At 44.7% G+C, this 23,632-nt stretch overlaps 1 protein-coding gene across 1 annotated transcript in view; it reads right to left on the reverse strand.

Moving 5' to 3' along the window:
- Positions 1 to 19,701, reverse strand: part of IMMT (inner membrane mitochondrial protein) — a 62,824-nt gene extending 43,123 nt beyond the window's left edge. The window contains exons 1-4 of the mRNA XM_085848537.1: positions 19,484 to 19,701; positions 13,508 to 13,578; positions 6,727 to 6,901; positions 6,403 to 6,463 (exon numbers count right to left, since the gene is read on the reverse strand). Coding sequence (XP_085704663.1) covers positions 6,403 to 6,463; positions 6,727 to 6,901; positions 13,508 to 13,578; positions 19,484 to 19,522 — 346 coding nt within the window. The 5' untranslated portion in view covers positions 19,523 to 19,701. The remainder of the gene's footprint in view (positions 1 to 6,402; positions 6,464 to 6,726; positions 6,902 to 13,507; positions 13,579 to 19,483) is intronic.
- Positions 19,702 to 23,632: the final 3,931 nt, after the last annotated feature.

Genomic DNA, 23,632 nt, shown 5'->3' on the forward strand with positions numbered 1-23,632 from the left:
TTTTATGACGTCATTCCTATTTTTTTTACTTTTTTTGTTTCACAACCCAGAGTTTTCATCGGATCTTCGTGAAACGTGCCATGTATATGCAGAAAGCCCACGTGCTGGCAGTAACCATCTCAGATTTTGAAAATTCTTCCTAGAAAAAAAGTTGACGTCATATCACCGCTAATGGAAATCGCCGATACCATTCTCTCCGAAACTCGGCAAGCTGTTTGAATTTTGTTTGCGGGAATCAAGCCGGCAATTAGCACAGATAATTTATCGCGAACCCGATACATCACAATGACGTCATATTCGTTTTTATGATGTCATCCTGAAGAGAATGAGGATCTTAGCTCATTCGAGCTTGTTACTTCTGGTAAGGGTTTTCCACCCAACGCTACGATAAGCTATTCATACACATTGACACAGTGTTTGTACAAGGAGAAAAACCCCTTGGGGAGGGTGGATATTATTAGTATTGATACTGTCTTGTAATAACATCAATGTTATGTTATTATCATGGGTGAAACTGTAGAACTTTTTAAAAAACGAAAAAGGAGATGTTCCGAAGGGGGTCCGAGGGTATGCTCCCCTGTAAAATTTTGAAAAATTGACGTCAAAATATGCATTTTGGGGGTGATCCTGTTCATATTGTAACAAAAAAAGGAACTATGCAAATTAAAGTGATATTTGGAGAATTTTTTTATTATTTCACCTGAACATTCATTTTTGGAGCCTGGTGTTGGCTTAACGGTTAGGGTGGCTGGCCTAAGATCTTAGGTTCGATCCCCTCTCCTGCTGTTGAATCAACACCAGGTGGGTTGACTGTCCGTCTGACTTCCGATGTTAGCAAAATGAGTAACGGGGGCACTGCATCAGCGTTGCCCAGCGGTCGGAGTCGTGAACGTATAAGTGATGGGAATACGTATGAAAGGAGTAAAAACAAAGGAAGGGTAAGTTGCCTTGGTACTTAGCTGAATAGCCCAATGGAACCCGGCAGGGCTGAAGCCAGGAATGTTGATGAAGGATCGAAGGTGAAATTGACTCCGGACTCTTCAGACGAGCAACACCAACCCGCATTAGGCAACATGAGACGGGCAAGGTACCACAAAGGCAAAGAAGAGCTCTTTACGCATGAGCCACAACAAAGGTGCCAACATCAAGGGAAGAATTGTTACCAGAGAAACTCCACAATAAGTGTTGCCCTTTTCAGCACAACACCAGGCATAGATGATCTCTGTGGAGTGGAATGTGTCTGAAAGACACCAATAAATGGTGATCGTTTGTGCCCAAAACACCAAGCAGGCGGATCTTTTCACGTGGAAGGAAAAGACATCCGAGGCGGTCAGAATCCGAGTCAATCCTTTATTCCATCCACGACCGAACAATCCGCTTGTCTCTCTTCCGGTTGCAACTGGTTCCAGAAAAACCCCGATCAACCCGAGCTCGAGAATATTTACATATTGTAACATGAAAATGATGCCGCTACATATAGCAATGGCACGCAAGTTCTCCTAGACCTTTTGTGAGGCGACTTGAAGAATTCCACCGAAGGATAAATAGCAAGTCCCATCTCAGTGATAACTCGAGCAATCTTCACCAGCTTTATAAATCGCTCACGTGGGACGAATGCTTGTCATAGCCTTCAATTGCATTCTGATCGGGAAAACCCCTCCTTTTACTTTTCCCCGACCCCTTTTACAATTTCCTCCATCTTCATATAAACTTAATCTCTGTATTTTCATTCCAAACAGCATCATTCTGATCACAAATTAATACTACACCATTAACATAACAAAATAAAATGTGAACAAACACTCATGATGTAAACGAATATCAATGCCATTCCAATGTACTGACAGGACGTTGGATTGATGATATTACATCATCATTCAATCATTCCAACATCATGATAAGCAGCACTGACAAATCTGCCAGCGAGGAAAGGCGGATAAGCAACACCCACGTATACACACGGTCTCCTGCCTGGCGGACATCTAATCACGGTAACGCGCTTGCAAGCTTTTGTGCCTGGCTAACTTCTACAAAAACAGCTCATAATAAAAACTACCATGGAACTAATTCATACAATTGTAGTTATGATGTGTTATTGCATTAGCATTGCACCCCATCTGGATGAAATGGGTTAATAAACAAATCAGCATTTCGGAATAGCACCTTATTTCCCCATTATCGCAGCATGCCTTTCTGATGATGAACATTCGGAAACCTCTGAATGGGTCGTTACAAAATTATGGAAGGAGTTTCACCCATGTAATATCAGTAGTGTTGTTATACAAGCGGTCTTGAAAGAAAGCCACCATTAGCTATCTTAACACGGATATACACCTTAACACGGTTTTGCCCAAGGCAGAACACCCCCTTGGGGAGGGGGACGAATGAAGTCGCTACAACCTCCATTGTGTGACTCTTAGTCCTGTCAAGTTTGGTTGAGATTGAAGAAGTAACGACCAAATGTATCATGGTCAAAAAGTCAGACAGATACAAAATTGCATATTTCAGTATGATTGGCAACAGACCTTAAAAAAATTGGGGGACAAATTTTCTTAAATAGAAGTACAATGAAATCCTATTGTAAAAAATACATAAGGCAAGAGTGCATGTGTGTGCGTACGTCTGAAAAAAAAAAAATCACAGGGGGGGGGGGGGCAAACAAACAAAAAAAAAAGGCTCCGCCATTCTCCACCAGATTTTGTGTACGTGCTATGTTCCCAGAGGCAACACGTATTACCAGTAATATGAAAACATCATATCAAAATTCGTTTAAAAAGACTGGTTTAACAAGTCAATAATTGAAATACAATTTTAATTACCTGTACTCAATGAAGCAATATTTTCTCAAAATCCAATGCACAATGACTTTTATAGGTTTTGCAATGCCTATTTTTAGTCTCACCCTTAAGGGGATGCGCAACGATTGCAATGCCCGTGTCTGTGTTCGCGTCTATATATTTTGGGCATCTTTTTTCTGAAACCATCAAACAAACAAATAAACCAATGTCACCCGCAGGGTGACCCGTATCTTGCCAAAAGGTGACCACGTGTGACTTCTTTAAGGTCACACTGAGGTGAACAGAGCTGCTATCCACCAGGAGCGAATCCTTGAGGAATATCTGCCTACGAGAGATTCCGATTTGAATCGTTCTACAGAGTAACCATGAAAAATGCGTTTGCCTCATAACGTCACCAAATGACATCATAATGTCTCAAGCTTGACATATCTCGAAAGCACTCATCGAGGTGTTCAATTTGAGGTACAACACGATATGGTTCCTAAAACTTGAAAATTTGACCTTGGGGTCAAATATGTTTGACCTCAAGCGCTAACCATGAAGGTCAAGGCCAATCGCCACCAAAAACTAATCAGCTGAGCGCCAGACGATATACTACATTCCCATAAAGTTTGGAGACGATCCGATCAAAATTACTCAAAAAAAAATAAGGGTTTCGTTGACTCCCCTGATTTGCGACAGTGACCTTGACCTTTGACCTTCAAAATTTTATGCGCTGAAAGGGACCTCTATAGGCCTCTGATATGCGAAGTTACAAAAATTTCCAATGATAACTGTGCTCTGCAGAGTGATTTATACGTGATTACAGACAAAAACAAAAAAAAACAAAAAAAAAACATGAAGGTCAAGGCCAATCGCCACCAAAAATTAATCAGCTGAGCGCCAGACGATATACTACATTCCCATGAAGTTTGAAGACGATCCAATCAAAATTACTCAAAAAATAAGGGTTTCGTCGACTCCCCTGATTTGCGACAAAGTGACCTTGACCTTTGACCTTGACCTTCAAAATTTTGTGTGCTGAAAGGGACCTCTATAGGCCTCTGGTATGCGAAGTTACAAAAAAAATTGAAACTTGGCAAACGTCGAAAACTCCCCATAGGGTGACCCTATATACCATAGGGTATATCGGGTGACAACGATGGCATCGGTGAAGTGGGTATTCCAGCCCAAATTGGTTGAATCAAAATCCTATCCGAAAATTCTGATGTCATTGGTCACGCGGTGTGGCAGACATATTGGATTGAAAATAAAAACGTAATTAAAAAAATGAAATAAAAATATTCAACCGAAGTACTGTTCCTCAACTTCATCAACTATCTTTTGGATTCTCTGGAAAACCCTCCTCGTCTTTTCACCGACTCCACCCTATGCCATAGCATACCTCATTCTTCAGATAGGTAGGTAACAGCCGCTTCCTTCCATGCAGACTTCAATAGATTCAGGAGCTGCAACAACACTTGGAAGTCTTTCAACCTCAACAAATCTTACACTCACCATCTCTCTGAAAGGACAGTCTGGTGAATCTCCAATCTACTTTCTGTAAAGAATCTCTGAAAGAAGTTCAGTCCTTCAAAATTTTGGGCCTCGCTGTCAGCCACAATCTCTTGTACAAACCACATAGCCAAGTTGGCATCGAAAGCCTGCTACCTAATGGGCATTCTCTGTTATGCGTTCTTTCTTTGACAAATCTGAACTTCTAACAACTTACAACACCTTCATCTGCAGCTCGATGGGGGTACTGCTCTCCCCTGTGAAATAGAACTCCTGACACACCTTTCACATCTTGAAGCTGTGGAGACCAAGGCCCTCAAAATAATTTGTCTCCCATAATGAAGCTGCATTGCAAATGGGTCGGTAGCTTCTCCGTATTCTCCCACCTCCTTTCTGACATTGGACCCTTTCTGTGATCAGTCATCATCATCATCATCATCATCATCATAGCCCCCTTTCTCAGGTTTCTGCCATGTACATGTGGTCTGCCAGTAACCCAATCCTGTTGAAACACCCAAAATCCAGGCTTACTGCTCACCTCCTCTCATTATTTCCTCTTTTTTTTTCCCCCACCTGAATAACCAACTTCCTCAGTCTCTTCACTCATTCTTCCCTCCAGGGCTTTAAGATAGCTGTTCACAAACTCCTCAGGGAATCTCTCATGCATACTCATTTCTTGTAAACAAATTTCTCATCCTACCCATTCATTTCCAGGTTATCATTTTCCCTTCCTCTTCTTTCAGCCCCCTTCTTGCTATGTTTGAACTGGTATCCAGCTTGTTCATCCTGTGTCCTCCTCCCCCACTCCCCTTTGCTTTCATTAATCCCATCATTCATTCTTCCTCAAAGTGTTTCTCCACCCAACTAGAGCTGTGCGTTTCCCCACTCTCTTCCATGTTCTAGCCCTTCAGTGTGTCCAAACTTTGTAAACCTTTTCTTTTTTAAAGTGAAAAAAAAATAATAATAATAATAAGAATAACTTGATCTGATTATCATTGTATGTTTAGGTTCAGTCCCTTTGAAATAAAAAAAAAAGCACCATGAAGTATCAGATACAACTTCCGAGGAACTTCTACATTGTAACAGCTGCATCTTACCACTGGGAAGCAATTGGTTGGCTGTGAAATGAATAAATTATTTGAAAGAGGAAAGAATATGGAGTCAATGAATGGCACGATATAAAATTTCCATTTCGATGAAAGCAGAGCATCGCAGCTTCCATTAAAAATTAGGTTTTCAGGCACAAAGACGAAATTACATTGCTCCATTAAACAGAAAAAAACTGGATGGACATTAAGCTGGTGGACCAATCTACCAGCACTAGCTGTTGGTGGAAGTTAAAAATTCCATGGTGTCCTTCACAAAGAGTGAGTTATGGCATGTCAGTCAACCTTAAATTTCAAATTCCTGCCACTTTCAGTCAAGTATCCTGTGAGACTTGGACTCTCACCAGGGATCTGAGAAGGAAACTTAATTCCTTTTGTACCAGGTCTCTTCGGAGAATCCTTCGCTATCGCTGGTCGGACTTTGTGTCCAATGAGCGGTTGCTGAGAGAGACTCAAATGAGATTTGTTACCTGCATAAATCGGTGAGCGTCAGCTGCGGCTGTATGGACATGTGGCTTATTTCCTGACGCTGATCCTGCTCACCAGATTCTCTCAGCGAGGGAGCCTCACGAGTGGAGGCGGCCAATGGGCCGACCACGTGCTTTGTGGTTGCAGCAGGTTGATCAGCATCTCAAGGAGATGGGGATGGGCCACGCATCTGCCTTGGGGATGGCCAGACGGAGGCCCCTGGAGTACCAGCGGAAAGTGGACACAGCGATGCACTGCTCCAGCACATGCTCCCATACCTGATCCTGTGTCCGAGTGCAAACCCATCTGATATTGGTAAAGTAGGATGCCATAATTGTTTGCTTGCCAAATGCCAACTGCCTGCCAAGACTACTGTTGGGAAAGTAATGGCAAACAATGCAGTGCATTTTCTGCAATGAAATTTCTTCGGCGGCACCGAAGTTGCATCCAAAAGTGTAGCACTGTTTTTGGTGATGAAAACGGCAAAAAACAACAACTTATTCGCTACATAGCTCTCAAATTGAGTACGTAACTACCTTCATCAGATGTGGATACATCCTTTGTCTTGATAAAATTAATTGGCTTGAAATCATCAATCTGAAGGAGAAAAAAAAAAGACAAAAATAAATCACTTGCAGAACCTGTGCATGGTCTAATTTGCCCCCACAGCTATCCCCACAGCACACTTTAGGCATTAGCAATAAGATTGCATCAACAAATAATATAAAAACCAAAACCTGCCCTTTTAAGGCATTGCAGAAATTTATATTCACCACTACAGCCCATTGAGCATGTATTGGTGAAATTTTGTTCACCAATACAGCCATGACCAGTAAGAAGTTAAAGAGAGAAACACTCACCGGCTTGTGAGGTTGAGTTGGTCCCAGTGCTGCACCAAAGAGCCAGTTTGAATATGGAATAGCGCCTTCCACTTTTGTTCGAAACTTAGGGTCCCACGTGGCATAGAGCACGGCACCTCCCACACCCCCGCCCACAAACATCAGGCTGCCACCGATGACTTTTAGTGCCGTAGAACTGGAACAGATGAGGGGTTGAGCACATAACACAACTGTTTCAATCAATTCCACTACAAATCAAAATACTCTTCGAAGGAATGGAGAAAACTCCAGTGTCATTGGGAAGAATCATGTGCAACCACCAACCTCAGATTCGACTCAGATTCAAGAACCAACCTTTCGACTCAGATTCTGCAACCGGTCCAGACGGCATCAGCCCACGTGTCCTCAAAGCCTTCATCCCACGTCATCAGCCCACATGTCCTTCTGCTCTTGCTCACCCTCTCTCTGTTCTATTCACCCTCTCATTTGCTCAAGGCCATCTACCATCTGCTTGGAAATCAGCAAACATCACTGCCCTGCACAAAAAAGGTGCAAAAACAGATCCCTGCAACTACCGACCAATCAGCCTTCTCCCAATCATCAGCAAGTTTATGGAATCCACCATCGCTTCAGCATCAAATCCTTCCTCTTCTCCAATGGCTTGATTTCCGATCATCAATTTGGTTTCAGACCAGGTCACTCTACCCTGGATATGCTGCTTCTGCTCTCCCATCAATGGATGGAAGTCCTCAATGCCAGACAAGAAATCCGAGCCTTATCCCTGGATATATCACGTGCTTTTGACACAGTCTGGCACCCTGCCCTGCTCACCAAACTCTCTTCCTATGGTATCCAAGGCCATCTCCACTCATGGCTCGCAGACTTCCTCTCCTGTCGCAGTCAACGTGTGGCCCTAAATGGAGTTCTTTCATCCCCCCTTCCTGTCAAGGCTGGAGTTCCTCAAGGTAGCGTTCGGGGCCCTGTTCTTTTTCTGGTTTTCAGTGATCTCTCCGACTCTCTGGAAAATCATCTACATCTCTTTGCTGATGACTCCACCCTCTGCCCTACCATCGGTCATCCCTCATACTGGCAAGCAGCAGCTTCTTCGCTCACTGCTGATCTGGATAAAATCACAAAGTGGTCCAACACGTGGAACACGTCTTTCAATCCGGAATAATCTCACACTCTCACTATGTCTCTTCGAAAGGACCGTTTAGAAACCCCCCCCCCCCATCCACTTTCTCAACAATCCTCTGGAAGAAGTCCTTTCTTTCAAGCTTCTGGGTCTCACTATCTGCCATGACCTTTCCTGGGAAAGCCACATTTCAAACCTCACCTCCAAAGGCAGTCGCCGACTGGGAATCTTCCGTCGTGCAAAGTCCTTCCTCGGCCCACCTGAGCTCCTGACCACTTACAAAGCTTTTGTCCGCAGCCTGATGGAGTACTGCTCTCCCTTCTGGGCTGGTGCTCCTGCCTCCCATCTTTCTCGGCTTCACACTGTAGAAACCAAGGCATTTCGGATCATTGGCATCTCCCGTAATGAGGCTGAGTCTTTGGGCCTCTCACTCAATCACTGCAGGTTGGTCGGTGGTCTTTCTGTCTTCTTCAGTCTCCTCTCCAGCCTCGCCCCCCCTGCTCTCTCTGCAATTTGTCCCCACCACATTTCCGCAGGGCGCTCAAGGTCCGCCAACAACCCCCTTCTGGTAAAACTACCAAAATCACGAATCACTGCTCCCTCCACTCGTTTGTTCCTATTGTTCCCCCCACCCATGGAACAAACTCCCACCCTCTCTTCAATCCCATTCTTCCCTCCAAGCCTTCAAAACAGCCGTTCACCACCACCTATTATCTTCCCCCATCCAAAACCTCGATCTTTTATACCCCCGTTCATCCACCCCAAACCCACCTCCTTCAAATTCCCTGCTTTCCTTCCTGAAAGTCCCTGTAATGTCCATCTTGTATACCCCATGTTCACCGCCCCATCCCTCTCCCTTCCACAGATCTCCTAATGTCTCTGTTGCCCACTATTTTGTCCTTCCCACTCCCTCCCCTCCTGTCTCATGCCCCCCTTGATGTGCGTTGTGTGTGTTAGCTCTCATACGAGCCTCGACAAGGTATACAAAAAAAAACAAAAAAACAACGAATTGATGAGGTCCGCCAACATAGAATTATATTTACATGATGGTTGCTTTTACTCTCTCGAGTTGAACAAACAATATTTCGGGCCCTTATCCTGTCTCAGCCACTCCACTATAGATGGAGAAAACTCCTCATTCGATAGACTCGTGCCGAACACAAACTCAAACTCAGCAAGCTGCACTTCCGAGCCGAGTCTGAATCAATCTGTGTTTGGCTGTCAACTCGGAAGTTTTCCTGTCACATGAAATTAAATAATTGAAGTATTTTGCGAGTGTGTCAGCAGAAATGTGCATTTGTATGCGAATTGGATGTACTTTGAATGATGACCGTTTCTCTTTGAGTTCCAAAGAAAAATGTTGCTGTAAGTGTTATCTGTCAAGCTCTGCATGAGCCATCAGCACGGGTCTCGCGTGGCTAAGTATAGATAGTGCTTCGAGTTGAGTAATCAATGTGAATCACGCTTCATTAGAATGAGAATTCACAATGTCAAGCAGCAGGCCTGCAGAGATAACAAGTAAGGTTCATGTCTTTGAATCGACATAATTAACTTCATCGTTCTGACGACTAACAGGTTTAAGAACAGCATGTTGTACGTCACAAACATATTGCATGTCTATTTGCGAGTGTCAATGAAGACAAAAAAAAAATCAAGTTAAAAACACGCAGTTGTTGTTTGGTGGTGGTGGTGGTGGTGGTGGTGGTGGTGTGCTCATCCGAATGCACTTTTGTCCTATTGCTTTGAGAAATATTACATACGAGGTGGATGCACCCGGCATTGCCCGGGTTCTTTTTGAATGAATTTAATCTTCTGTGCATAGGTCTGACGCGAGCCCAGTATCAGTTCCCTATTGGGCCACGGCAGTCACAGCCTAAGGGGATTGGTGAGGGGGAAACACACCCCCCCCCCCCACCGAAGGGCCTCGCCACCTAGCCTATAACCTTCCCGGGGCCCATCCCGACATTTTTTGTGTCAGAGGTTTCCTCCTATCTTTCACCGTTCAGGAGATTAGCACGTGCAGACAAACAAACAAAAACTTAAAATTATATATTATATATATTTGTGTGTGCTTATTCAGTGGCCTTCTAAAGGGTGACTGCTTTGGCAGAATAATAAATGTTTTGTCCAAATCGCTGCATGAAGAAACTAGAACGGCAATCGGTAAAGTGCACACCTCCGCCAGGCTGAACAATTAATAGTTTACATTCTGTATCCCACTGATAGGCCAAATCTGCTGACCTGAACGACAATCGAATCTGCTTCTTTGTTCTTGTCACCGACCCAACTTATCCACCTAGTTTTGTCATAACTCATCCACAAATTTTTGAAACATCGTGCCATATATCGTTTTTGACACCATCTCATTCATTGGTCTCTAATCTTGCGTATGACAAATTACAGCTCACAGATCTATGTCCAAGTTGGACAGCCGAGTCACAGCACTGTCTGTTAGGTGAATTGCCATAAATCCTTCATCAAATTTCCGTAGGTGAAGCTCATTATCGCAGCCACCGAAGGTGGGCGGAAGTTACGTTTTCACCCCAATCTGTTTGTGAACTGGATATCTGAAGAAGTTGTGGAAGGATTTGAACGAAACTTGGTGGATGAGTTGGGGAGGTGACAAGAACAAGCCAAATCAATTTTGTTTCAGGTCTGGATCCAGATTCGACCCATCAGTGGGATACAAAACGTAAACTGCTCAGCCCGGTGGAGGTATGCGCTCCACCAAGTGCCGTTCTAGTTCACAATGTGATTAATAGTCTGATCTTGGTGACTTTCAACTTTCACAGTGGCTATTAAGACATTATTGGCACTAGTTTCAAGAAAAAAAAGTCAGTCAGGTTGTGTTTGTAAGTAGGTTGCAATGCCATACTTCGCATGGTGCACTGCTACAATAAGTTTGAAACCACAGATGTGGAGCTTTGAGGCATTAGTAATCCTCAACATGTTTCTCTTGAAGGACAAGAACATTAACTCCACTCTCAATGGTGAAGAATCACTTACAATATTTTATTTTTTTTATTCTCGTGTCCAGATTCGGATCTTCACCAAAATCAAATCAATTCAGCCTCGTCACACACCCAACCTATCCACCAGGTTTTGTCCAAATCTGTCAACAACTTTTTGAGATATCCAGCTCACAGACAAACAAGAAATCACTCGTAGAGCGACACTTGCAGAAACAAAGTGTCCCTTCGGATTCACATCCAGATCATGACCAAAAATGTGCGTTGCTGTCCTTGGCTGGTCACCTACATACACAAAATAGTCAAATAATTGATTTTTGTCCACAGTTTTGAAGCATGTGGCAAACAGACAAACAAACAGACACTACAGACCAACAAATATAGTTAGCAAAATACTTTTGCCAAATAACAACCATTAGTACTTTTTTATTCAACCTGGAAAGCGGCTTTTAACACAGGCAAGTTTGCGATTAAACAAACTAATTTCTGTTCCAACCAAGTAAATAGATAATTATCTTTTCAATGATACCATTTATATTATTATATGACAGCAGAAACCCTTTAGAATGAAGCATGATGGAGAAACTCGGCTCCTTTTATATATAGGATGAAAGGAATGGAAATAAACTTTGCACGATCAAGTAACTAATTCATCACCATCCTTTTTTGCGCATGACGTCGTCGTATAGTAATGCGAACAATGCTGTGGCTATCTATACCAGTCAACACAGCTTATATTGAGGCTTACGTCTCCCATGTGATCGATTCTAGCTCCTCCACAAGCCTCAATCACGACAAAAATAATAATAATAATAATAATAATAATAACAATAAAATAAAAACAATTGCAAAGCGTATTTTTCTGCCTTCAAATCAATGTGGAGTACAAGTCAAATTGGCTAATTTTTCCATGTTTTATTTCCTTCATTCATTGACAAGTCGATTTGGAGTACAAGACTAAGCTAGATCAACTACAATAGTTAGCAAAACTGTCAATCAGAACAATAGAGGTGTTAATTCCAACCTGACAATCACAACGCATCACTAGCTATGGTACCTTCAGAGTCATGAATATTAATGAGCTGTTTTGTGCATATTATTTGAATTACTTTGTGGGACACCCTTTTGGATAAATTAGGAATGTAAATCGATTCCTCCAACTTATCCTCAATGTTTGTCCACCTTGCGTTGCAGCCGCAATAAGTCTTCTTGGTTTTCTTTGTAATCCCTAATGTATCCTTTGCTTTATGCTAGTGCCAAACACATTTCACATGTCAGTGAACGGCAATCAGCAAACAATCCAGACTAATCATAATTTCTGTAAAGTACAGTGTACAACATTAAGTTGAAAATTTTAAGTACTGTCGTCTTTTCTTCTCAACGCAAGATTAGTCTTCATACAAATATTCACATTGACCGATGCTCTGATCGCTCCATCTAGCATTTCTCCACTCCAGATTCCGTGCTCGGCCTGTTTGATAACTCGATCGGAGATTCCTCAATTCCAGATTCACCGCGCGACTCACTCAAAAGCCCGATCAGGGAGAGGGGGGAACTGTATCACTCCGGGCTTACTTCCCCTTTGCCTTCCCAGCCATCAAATTATTGGAGCAAACCATCCGACACACAAAGGCCTACCTCTCTCTCCCTGTAACCCCTGCACCTCTCCCAACAAGCAAGCTTCACCCTACAATTCGGTGAGTACCCCGGTAACTGTTCATTTGTGTATTTAATTTGTGTTCCTTATTGATTTGTTGAATAAATGCCTCTAATATGTAGTTAAGTGAAAGTTATGTGAGGGTGACTGAAAATGCACCCTGGGAACGCATCCCCTCTCCCCCCCCCCCCGCACCCACCCCTCCATTACAACACTACATCTTTGGAAATATCTTGTCTGCTTAACATCATTTTTTTGCTTAATCTTGCACTTTCTAGGAACGCATCCACAATGACAAGTGGAAACTTGCTGTCATGTGTTTTAAATTAACAATTATACAATTTATTTCAGAAAATATCACACTTTGCAAAAAAAAAAAATTCATTCATGCAATTCAATGTCTTAAACCATAGATAAGACAATTCCGAATACAAATCGAGGCCTGGAATTATGGGGGAAAAAAAAAAACTCGACTTGTCCACTGAAAAATATGGTACTTCTCCGAGTTCTCTTGGATTTGGTAAAAATTTTGCCAAACTTACCGAGCCGGATCCGAACCGAGTTTTTGCTGCCAAGTCGCAGCACTACAATAGACCCAATACAAAACAATGTGGACCCAATCCTCAAATATTCCACACATTGATAAAAATCTGCAAATCCATTTTTTTTTACCCCCATCTTGCATTTAACAAAGATCTGCTAATGCTGATAGACAGGACACCCGGCCGAACGTCCATCCGAGGGACGGGTCCGACAGTTTATAGTCGGGTCGGGAAACAAACCCCTACTCGACAGCTCAAAGCTAAGTGCACTAGCTCTGCACGGTCATGTCAAAACCAAGCAAACCATTCCAAAATGTAAAAAAGTAAATGTTTTCTTCCATTTGGATGCAAATATCGTAAAAAAATGTTTTGTGCAATTACTGCAGATCTTTTCCACCTGCACAAATGGTTTTGAGGAATGTCTGATAAATCAAAATCGAGACTATGATGGTAATCATGCAAACAAAGAAATGCTGCAGGTTCCGAGTCATGTACCTACCCTGAAGACGACTTGCTCCCAGAGTAGCATCGCATGGGCCCAAGCCATCGGATTCCTGCCCCACACACACACTGCAGTGCACAGCAGAGACCACAAGCAGGGTGAGTTGGAGGGAGCACAAGGCAATTCTCAATATCAACACAAGTTCATAGATACTATGTAGCAATGGAACAAACCTCAGATTAAAGAAATTCATCGAGTTACATCTTTAGCTACAATTCGCTGATGGAAACAGAATTCGAGACTCATGCTTCACATGAACGAGTCTGTTTTGTGTGATTGCATTCATAATTACCCAACAAGACAAGCTATGCACCATTTACAAACAAAACTATTATATATATTGGACCAAAGTTTTGGAATTTGCTTGGCGTGAGCCTAGGGCAAACTGTTGGTGTTCATAGCTTCTTCATTTTTTTGTGTGCATAGTCGAGGCTCATGGAAGAGCGAGCAAGCACACTGAACAGATCAGGATGTAATAGACAAACACAGGATGCAAAACATGCATGCATGGAATGGACAATATGGATACAGAAGGAAACTCCAAGGAGGGAAAACTGGAAAATTGGAAGGAGGGGGGATTTGGATGGGGTTAACGAGGGTAGAAAAACTCATGGATTTGGATTGGGGACGATATGAGATGGTGAGGAACAGCTGTCATCTTGAAGACCTGGAGGGAAGAACGAGATTGAAGAGGATGTGGAAGTTGATTCCACAGGTGGGAAAAAGAGGAACAAGTGAGTGCAGGTGAACAATGATCCTGGATGTAGGTAGTTTCGCCAGAATGGGGTTGATGGTGGACCATGTGAGCCCTGAAGAAACTGGAGGGGGTGGAGGGGGACAAAGCACAGAAAGAGCAGAGGGTGCAAGACCAGAAAGGTGGCAGAAGAAGACAGAAAGACCACCGACCTGTCTGCGATGGCAAAGTGATAAGCCCATCGACTCAGCTTCATCACGGGAGATTCCAATGATCTTGAGAGTCTTGGTTTCCATGGCACCAAGTTCAGAAAGATGCGAGGCAGTGGAGTCAGCCCAGAGGGGAGAGCAGGACTCCATCAAGCTACATATGAAACCCTTGTCGGTGGATATGAGTTCAGGTGTGCCAAAGGAGGACTTTTTATGACGGACGATGCCCAGTTGAAATGTTGTTTGCCCAAGAAATATCATGGTTGATAATGAGACCCAGGAGTTTGAATGACTGAAATTCCTCAAAGGATAAACACAATTTCAAAAGTTTATTGTTGGAGATAAGAAGTTTCGTGTACAACAAATTGATGTCGTCATCACTGGTAATGAGTGATATTTCGATGCTAATGCAAAGTATTGTATGCCAGCAGATTCCTCCTCCGATACTCAAATCCTCCATTTGTGTTCCATCTTCCATTTGTCCATCTCATTATTGGTATGTTCCATCACAACATTTCTTTATTTCTGTCTCTTTCTTACTTCTTCTTCTTCTTTAACAACCACAATTATTCCGATTTTCATGTGGGTTTGGCAGGGGGATCTTTAATGTTCACAAACCAATGCCGGCAGAGAGAACTAACAATTTAACGTCCATCAGCACCCAAATTGATGAATCACCCAACCTTTGGAACACTGGAATGACAGTTTATAGCTGGGTCGGGATTCAAACCCAGGCTAGACAGCTTAGAGGCAAGTGTGCATACCTCTAGGCCATCCTACCAGCCCTATTTCTACCTCTTCATATTTTTAAAAATCACATTCCATAACTGTCATAGGAACCTGAAATTTTACAAGCTATGCTTTTATTCAGGTTCCTCCACTGTTGTCACAATATGATGTACGTACGTTTCTTGTATTTGTGTTCAATCGATTTCATAGTGGAAATAAACTGAACTGATTGTTTCAAAAGGCAAACATCAGATATTGTATCGAATGGAAAAAAAAAGCAATAAAATGAACTCTGAGCAAAGCAGAGCTCGAAAACGAATAAAACCCAAATTCATAGAAATGCACAAAATACCTTTCCATGTCTTTCTCACTTACAAATGCTTGGTGTTGGCTTAAAGAGCAGATTTTGGGTCGCTGATGACTTCGTGTGATTCAAAGGTTGTAATCACATTAATAATAGTTGGGCAATTATTTTCTTACATTTGAAACTCCAAATATGCTAAAATTAACTTTTAAGTCAAAACTTTTGTCAGTGATCGAAAAAAAAAGACCGGAATTTACTGAAGATGCTGTGACGTCACGTTCTCCGAAAACTTCGTGAACATTTGGAAACGGCGTGTGAACAATGGTGAGATGCGAATCAGAGAGTGATTTCAGCGGCGATTAAATTGAGTGTTTTCATTCCAATATTGCCGAGGACGAGTCGGAGAATGATGGTAATTTATACTATGGAGTTTCTGGCCCTGAGCCATATAAATTCGAGCCACTTGCAAGTGCCAGAAAACGGCCAATTTCGTGTACAAGTGGCAGGACTGACTGTCCGGCAGTTCACACTGACAGACTCCACCAGACAGATTGGTTTGTAGATTTTCATTTTCTTGTTCGATTCGTCTGTGACTTGATAGAATAATTTTAACCCTCTAGTCACTCAAGAGTCAGAAATAGAATGAATCAATAATGGACCCAAATATATTGTTGCGGATTCGCGCCCGCCGGCGTGCGAACGGCCACGTAACTCGAATCGCGGCACGTCGCCCACCGGACGGACAATCCAGTCATGACCCTCTCGGACTAACGCCGGGAACCAGTCACGGGTGGACCTTTCGGTCTCACCGCGATCGAGCCAATCGGCCCCCGCGTGGGATAGGGTTGCTCGCCAAATTCGACCTCCTAAGTACCCACACGGAGGGTAGACCGGGCGATCGCACCTCGCCACAGGTCGACTTCGGACACGGGCCACTTAAGCGACCCGTTCCGTACTATCGGGATAACCGAGCGGTGTTATTCGTCGACCTCGACGGTTCGATTAATTACCGGGCGTCTTAACCCACGACCAACCCTTTACGTGAAGCAAGATGAGGATTCAATGAAAGAAATGACGAAGCGAAGCGGGAAAACAGTTCAATAATAAGCACATTTATTTCGCGATGAACGGAAAGCACACATATACAATTCCACCAAAAGCACATGGAAAAGAAGAAGACAAAAAGCAAATGCAACAATGCAGATCTAATACCGACTACGCGAGCACACGGCAACATTTATACAATTTTACTTCACAGACGGCGCCGACAACACATATTCCCAAAGCAAAAGAAAAGAGAACCACCCTCCAGGATGAGGGGGTAGGCGGGCCTGGGGCCGAGACCGTGTCGGGCCTACCCGTCTGATGATGAGACGCGGAGCGGCGGTGGTGCCTCAACTCCGCGGGCCTCGCGGACGGTGTCTGGTAGGGGGTGGGAAGGGGGCCCCCCTTTTGTCGCACTATCTCAGCGCGGGGGGGGGGGGGGAAACAGGAGGGGGTTGCTGATGCTCGGGGAAAGGAGGATTTCACAAAATCGCGGGTCCCGCGACGAGCGTCTTCACCACGACCTCGGTCGCGCCGCTGGCCTTTCTCTCCGCAGTTCCCCGAATCCGACGCGAGCACCCCCTCGTCCGCCTTCGCCGCCACCGCCTCTCCACAGCTCCGTCCTCTTCACTCCGACTCCGCGAACTCCCAACTGCACTGAGCTCTTCCTCCGCTTCCAACTCAACTCTTCCTCCTGCGAACTGCACTGCCCCCGACTGACGAACGCGGCCCCTTATATCCCCCGTGGCCTCGCTCCTTCATCTTTGACCCTCTGCCTCCGACCTTTCACCTCTCTTGCTGGCTCCCCATTGGCCCGAGGAAAAGTGGGCGTGAATGCTTTTTGATCCATGAATTTGCATATAGCGACCGCCCTCCAACGCCCTGGAGGCGGGGCCAAATCGCCCCTCGCTCACCGATTGGACGGAACAAAAGTGGTCGTGAGTCGTTTTTGATCCGTTTTTCTTCAGAAAGTCCGCGATGCTTTTGAACACGCTGCTCGGTGCGCGCCCTACACGAGTCCAGCATCGGTGCCCACGAGTGGCGCGAGATGACGGTGATGCGATGGTGGCGAGTTGTGACGGTAAAGGTCGTGGCGGTTGTGGTGAAGCGGCGTTGTGGTTGGTGGTTGTTGTTGTGATGGCTGTTGAGACGTGGTTGGTGGTGGTAATAATGGCGGTTGGTCCAAAATAAAGATAGTAAAAGAAAAACGGCTATCCTGAAGAGTCGCAGCCCTCATGAATGACATTTATTCCCTCTAGACAACGGGTTTGGGCCTAACTACACATATACTTACCGAGATATCTCACCTAAGGGACCTGAATGGTGGTTTGTGAATTTCGTCAACCACAACAATATTATACACCACAGCCTTGGTGTTGAAGTCTTTCTGACAGATGAGCTTGACCCCAGCGAAAGTGAACAGTGAGAACAAACCCCAACTTTCAAGAGACTGTTGTAGCATATCAACACCAAAACATGTTTAGCCTCATTTGGAAATATTCCACCAAATTGAGAAAAAAAAGTGGAAAATTGATCAATTTTTTACAATTGAAATGAAATAGCCCAATTTGCTGACAATGTTAAAAAAAGTAATTTAATCAACAATAAGTTGATTTGTTGAGATATTTTTTCATGCTTGTGTTTTTAGAAAGTATATTTATGTGTTTTTCCATGTACTCTTTAAGAATACATTTCAAGGTTTTTCTCACTTAAACTCAACAACTGATTCTGTGACAGAGCAGTATCTGGAGAACTTGTCAACCAACAACTCATATTCACAGAGTGGTGATCAGATGTGTTTTTGCCTTCGTAATCCTCAGCTGTGAAGTGGTCACCACAAATGACAAGTCTATTCAAAGGGTCCTCTTTACCCGTTTTGTTTGTACAAATCTTATCCACTGCTGGCGAATGTTTGATTCCTTCGGGAATCGGTGGGAGCAATTACCCGTTTTACAGCCAATTTTGCAAAACATGACGACACACGTACGAGGCATGATGTACAAATATCCAAATAACTTTGTTCTACAATAATTCAAAATAAAAAAACGATAATATAGACAGTTGCAAGCTCAAAAAAAGCGAAAGGACGGCCCGCTGAACTGGACACTCCTTCAATGAGCGAGTGAGCGTCCGCTTTGTTTTGGAGAACGTGACGTCACCATCCATATATGGCACGCGGCTGTTTTTTTCAACAGCCTCGAGAAATAACAACTTCGGAGTTAAATTTCATTAATTTCCCCAATAGTTTGTATCGAACTATTTAATGCACATCTAATCATATTGATGAATTTTCAAAACAAGTTTGGTGACCCGCAACCTGCTCTTTAATGGTTGGGGTGGTGGGCTTGGGATCCTTGGGTCCTGAGTTCAAATCCCACTCAGCTGTTGAATTAATACCAGGTGGGGTTAACTCGGCCAGTCATCCTTCCGAGGTCGGCAAAATGAGTGCCAGCATGCTGGTATCCTGTGTGTGTCGGAGTGGCGACCCGTCCAGGATTGTGTCCAATAGCCAAGGACCAACGCTCTGCACCAGAGTATGGTCCCAAATCTCCTCCTCCTCCTCACTTACAAACAGCAATTTGCACATTGCATCCAGGTGTCAGTACCAGGGGTGTGTTCGGTTCCCAAGTTCCTTGTAGAGCGCTCGCCAAGCGGCTTAAGTACTCAAGCAAGCACTCCGTCCATTCAAAACCGTTGATAAGTAACGGCTAGCTTGCAAGCGCTACCTAGCTAGCTGCTTGATAACTCAACACAACCCAGGTATACCAACGTGACGTACGGTCCCCCACACAGCACCGCCCAGTACGCACGTCACCCTGATTCCCCTAAAACACACACAGCTACCCGAACTTGTCAGCGCCATATGCTCGTACAAACCTTGACGGCATATCCATGACGGTGCACAACAACAACAACAACAACGTCATGAAAAGAAGGGAGGCTGAATGAAGCGACCTCATGCGGCCCGCACTCCGTGACACTGTACAACTCACCCTCACAACCTTGCCAGGACGGGAGAGAACTCGCAGCATGTCGCCGAAGACGACGTCGGCAAAATGAGGTTCAATTCAGCGCAAAGGAAGAGCGAAGGGAACGAATTGTGAGCGGCAAAGAGAATGAAGAGAAGGTAGGAAAAAAGAGCCGAGGCTCATTTCAGGAGAAACACGGATGAGGGAAGTGACGTCAAAGTGCAGACGTCCCCGGAAACACAAGGGTAATATCGGCAAAGGTTATTACGTTTGGCACACATAATCCAGCAAATAATAAAAGGATTTGTATGACAAGAACAATGCAATCAGAATTAAATTAGTATTTCCTTCTTTTGAATTATTTAAATCGGGTGTTCAGAGCTGCGAGGCTCTAGATATGCCACGTACGTACGTTTGGGCAAAAATGGAGCCGTCGACTTCCGGTCAATTTTGTACAGTTTGTCCAGTTTCTCCAAATATTTTAACACCGTTTTATAGCAGAGTCAATGGTGTTTGTGGTTCAACGCTGACCAACAAGTAGTACGCAAACTCGCGTATAAACCGTCTGGCCTGGGTTCGAATCCCGACCCGGCTATAAACGGCCATGTCGGTGTTTTACAGGCGGGAAGATTCATCAATTTGGACGTTAAACGACGATCACGCGTGCTGTCGTTACTTGGTGGCCGTAAAATACCCCCATGCTGTCCTTCACGAAGAGTCGGCGAGCCATCGCCGGCATCATGAACAAATTACAAATTCCTGCTCTAACCAGCAGGGGGCACTGAATCAGCGGTGCGGCCGCACCCTCAGTGCAGTGCCGGATTTAGCCTCGGCTGGCTCTAAAACACATTTTGAAATTTTAGAGAATGGCCTGAAAATTTTAAATTAGATCTCGGGCTCATGGAAATGGACCCAGGACAAAAGATGAACTGATTCAAGAACAAGATATTTAATGTGGAAAGAAAATAGTTTATTTCATCCCTCCATACAATTTGCAGTGTATGAATATATCTATCTATAATTCCAGTAATCTGTGTGTGTGTCTGTCTGTTTGTCTGCGACCGCCGTTTCTCGACGACTGCCGGTCCGATCTGATTGAAACTTGCCAGGAATATTGCGGGGGACCCGCGGATGTGCCTTTTCGAGGTTTGATGTCAATCGGACGAGCGGTTCCCAAGTTACGGCCATTTATCTGTCCACCAATGACAAGACACAGTGCTATGACATCACGAATGACGTCACAATTAATGTTTATTTATTTATTTGTTTTTTGTGAATACATTTACAGAGAGAGGAGGGGGGGAGAGAGGAGGGGGGAGAGAGGGGGGAGAGAGGAGGGGGAGAGAGGGGGGAGAGAGGAGGGGGAGAGAGGAGGGGGGAGAGAGGAGGGTGAAAGAGGGGGCAAGGGGGGCAAGAGAGGGGAGGGAGAGAGGGGGTAAGAGAGTGGGTGAGAGAGGGGATGGAGAGAGGGGGAGAGGGGGTGAGAGAGAGGGGGCGTCACAATTCAAGAGAGAGGGAGAGAAGAGGAGGCGAGAGAGAGGAGCGAGGGAGTGGGTGCGAGAGAGAGAGAGGGGGGATGAGAGTGGGGGGCGAGAGAGGGGCGAGAGAGGGGCGAGTGAGAGGGGGCGAGAGAGTGGGTGCGAGAGAGAGGGGCGAGAGAGGGGGATGAGAGTGGGGGAGCGAGAGAGGGGGCAAAAGAGGGGGGCGAGAGAGAGGAGGCGAGAGAGGGCTGCACATACTGGCACTCACCTACGGGCACGCACCTACGGGCCCGCCCCTACGGGCCCGTACTAGTACATGACAAAACACGGACAGATTTGGCACTTTGCTTTACAGTTTACTAGACCTTAGATTGCAACCTTGCGTGCTTTTACAACTGCAAACTTCAATTACGGAACTGAAGTTCATTTCTCGGAGCAAATCACTTTCAATGAAAAAGGGCCAACACACCAAGACGCTGTTGATGCATGGTAGAACGCTTCACATCTTTGATTCTCTTTAGCTGCGAAAATGAGCGGTCTCCTGAACAATTTGTGGCCATCAGTGCTAAGTATATTCGGAGAGCCACTTCAGTGTTTGGAAAGGCTGCATTCACTCCAGTGGTGTGCAGCAGCGCAAACATATGCTGTGCACACCCTGTTGAGGGGGAACTTGAGGGCAGTTTGTTTTTATACCAGCAAATGAACTGACGGAACTCTGACGCAAAATCAGTATTCAGATCCTTGTGATACACACTGACAAGCCCTGTAATAGCAGTGTTGATATCCTCATCGGTCATAGAGTCAAACTCTGTCAGAACGCCAAACCGCTGCAGCACTACAGAATACGCTTCGATGCGTTTCTGCAATGCACTTCGCAATTGGTCAATGATGACATAAAATGTATTAACTTTGAATTTTTGTTGGCCCGTCATCCCTTCTGTGGCATCAGTAGCATTTCCATCATTGTCATGCTTCTTACGCTTGGGCATTCGCCGACTTTCGGATTTGTAAGTGCTGTGGCCGCAGCGATCACATGCTTGTTGCTCATAGAAATCAAAATTTTCTCTGCGCGCATCTAAAAACTCATTCAAACTCTTCAGCAGTTGGAGTTAATTCTATGGTGGCACTTTGCAACAACTTGCTGCAGCAGTTGAAGCGTTGCAAGATATCATTCCAAAGTTCACACATCGGGGCAATTTCTATGGTGCCCATCTTTTCTGCCAAATAATCCACCTCATTTCGTGTCTCCCTGTTCTGATTTTCATCTGCAGAGATCTCTTCGAGAGCACTCTGGAACTGGAGGTAACCGCGGAACAGAGCTTCCGTGGCATCAGCTCGGGCAGACCACCGGGTATCCGATGGGTGTTTCGGAACAAGGCACCCAGGTTGCTGTTCCACATGGGTCTACAGGACACCCCAACGGTGCGTGAATGCCACAAAGAACGCATACAGGCGCTGCAAAAACCCCAAAAGTGAAACCGCTTCAATGCAACAATCCACCGCGGACTGACCAACTGGGTTCAAAGAGTGACCTACACAGGGAATGTCCTTGTTCTTCAAAATTTGCTGCATACCATTGTACTTGCCCGAAATATTACTAGCATTGTCATACATCTGACCGCGACAATTGTCAAAGTCAATTTCATGGTCCTTCAAGTATTGGAGAAGAGTATCAGCAAGATTCTGACCTGTATGACTGGCGATACTAATGAACGCGAGGAAACGCTCGACAGGCTTGTGATCCGTCATGTTGACGTAGCGGAGGATGATAGTGAGCTGGTCCGTATGGGCAATGTCCGGTGTGGAGTCCACTGAAACGGAGATATACAGCGATTTCGCAATCTCATCCTTGATGCGACCAAGTACTTGCTTGCCCATTATAGTAATTAATTATTCGCAGATTGCTTTTGACAAATAAGACGTGTGACCGCGACCCCGATTGGCATGGTAATGGATGTGCTGGGACAAAAACGGATCAAACTGGCCAATCAACTCCAAAATGCCAAAGTAATTACCATTGCTGCTGGAGCCAACAATTTCGTTACGACTTCGAAACGACTGACCCCTCTCGCAAAGAAAAGTAATTGTGTCAACACATTTTTTACAATCGCTGCGCTGCTCCAGCATGCTTTGATGCAATTGCTTATCAACTCGACCGGCATCAGCACTCCGCTGACAAAATGTTAGAACTGATTCTATGTGCTTTTGGCTGATTTCCTGGGCCTTCAAGTACTGAGCCGTATCCTTCCAATCAGTAAATCCCGAGCCAGAAAGTTGTGCACCTCTGTCAGAGGAAAACACAGTACACGGAAAACAGAAAACGCAAGCTTTGGCAGGAGAATAAACCAACCAATCACGATCAGCTACCTCCCCATTTGGCAAAACCCGTTTGAAGGCACTGGCATTAAGAAGGCGATTCACCCCAGAGTATTCGCGCTTCGTTTCTGGAGAACTGTCATCCAAGTTCCGAAAATGGTCAATGCCCAAGCTGATGCACACATGGCGCAGTTTGTCTGTGATGTTACCAAACAACCCGACATCGTTGGGAATCGGTGGAGTCGATACTGAAGCACCTTCGCCCCTAGTGTCACCATCGTCGGCCGGCCTGTCTTCGACAGGATCAACTGCGGGGGATGTTGAAGGGGAGTCCTTCGTTGAATCTATATCATCATCACCACCACCAACACCAGCA

Source organism: Eptatretus burgeri, chromosome 12, assembly GCF_056783735.1.
Source record: "Eptatretus burgeri isolate ZD-2024b chromosome 12, Ebu_testis_v1, whole genome shotgun sequence".
Lineage (NCBI taxonomy): Eukaryota > Metazoa > Chordata > Myxini > Myxiniformes > Myxinidae > Eptatretus > Eptatretus burgeri.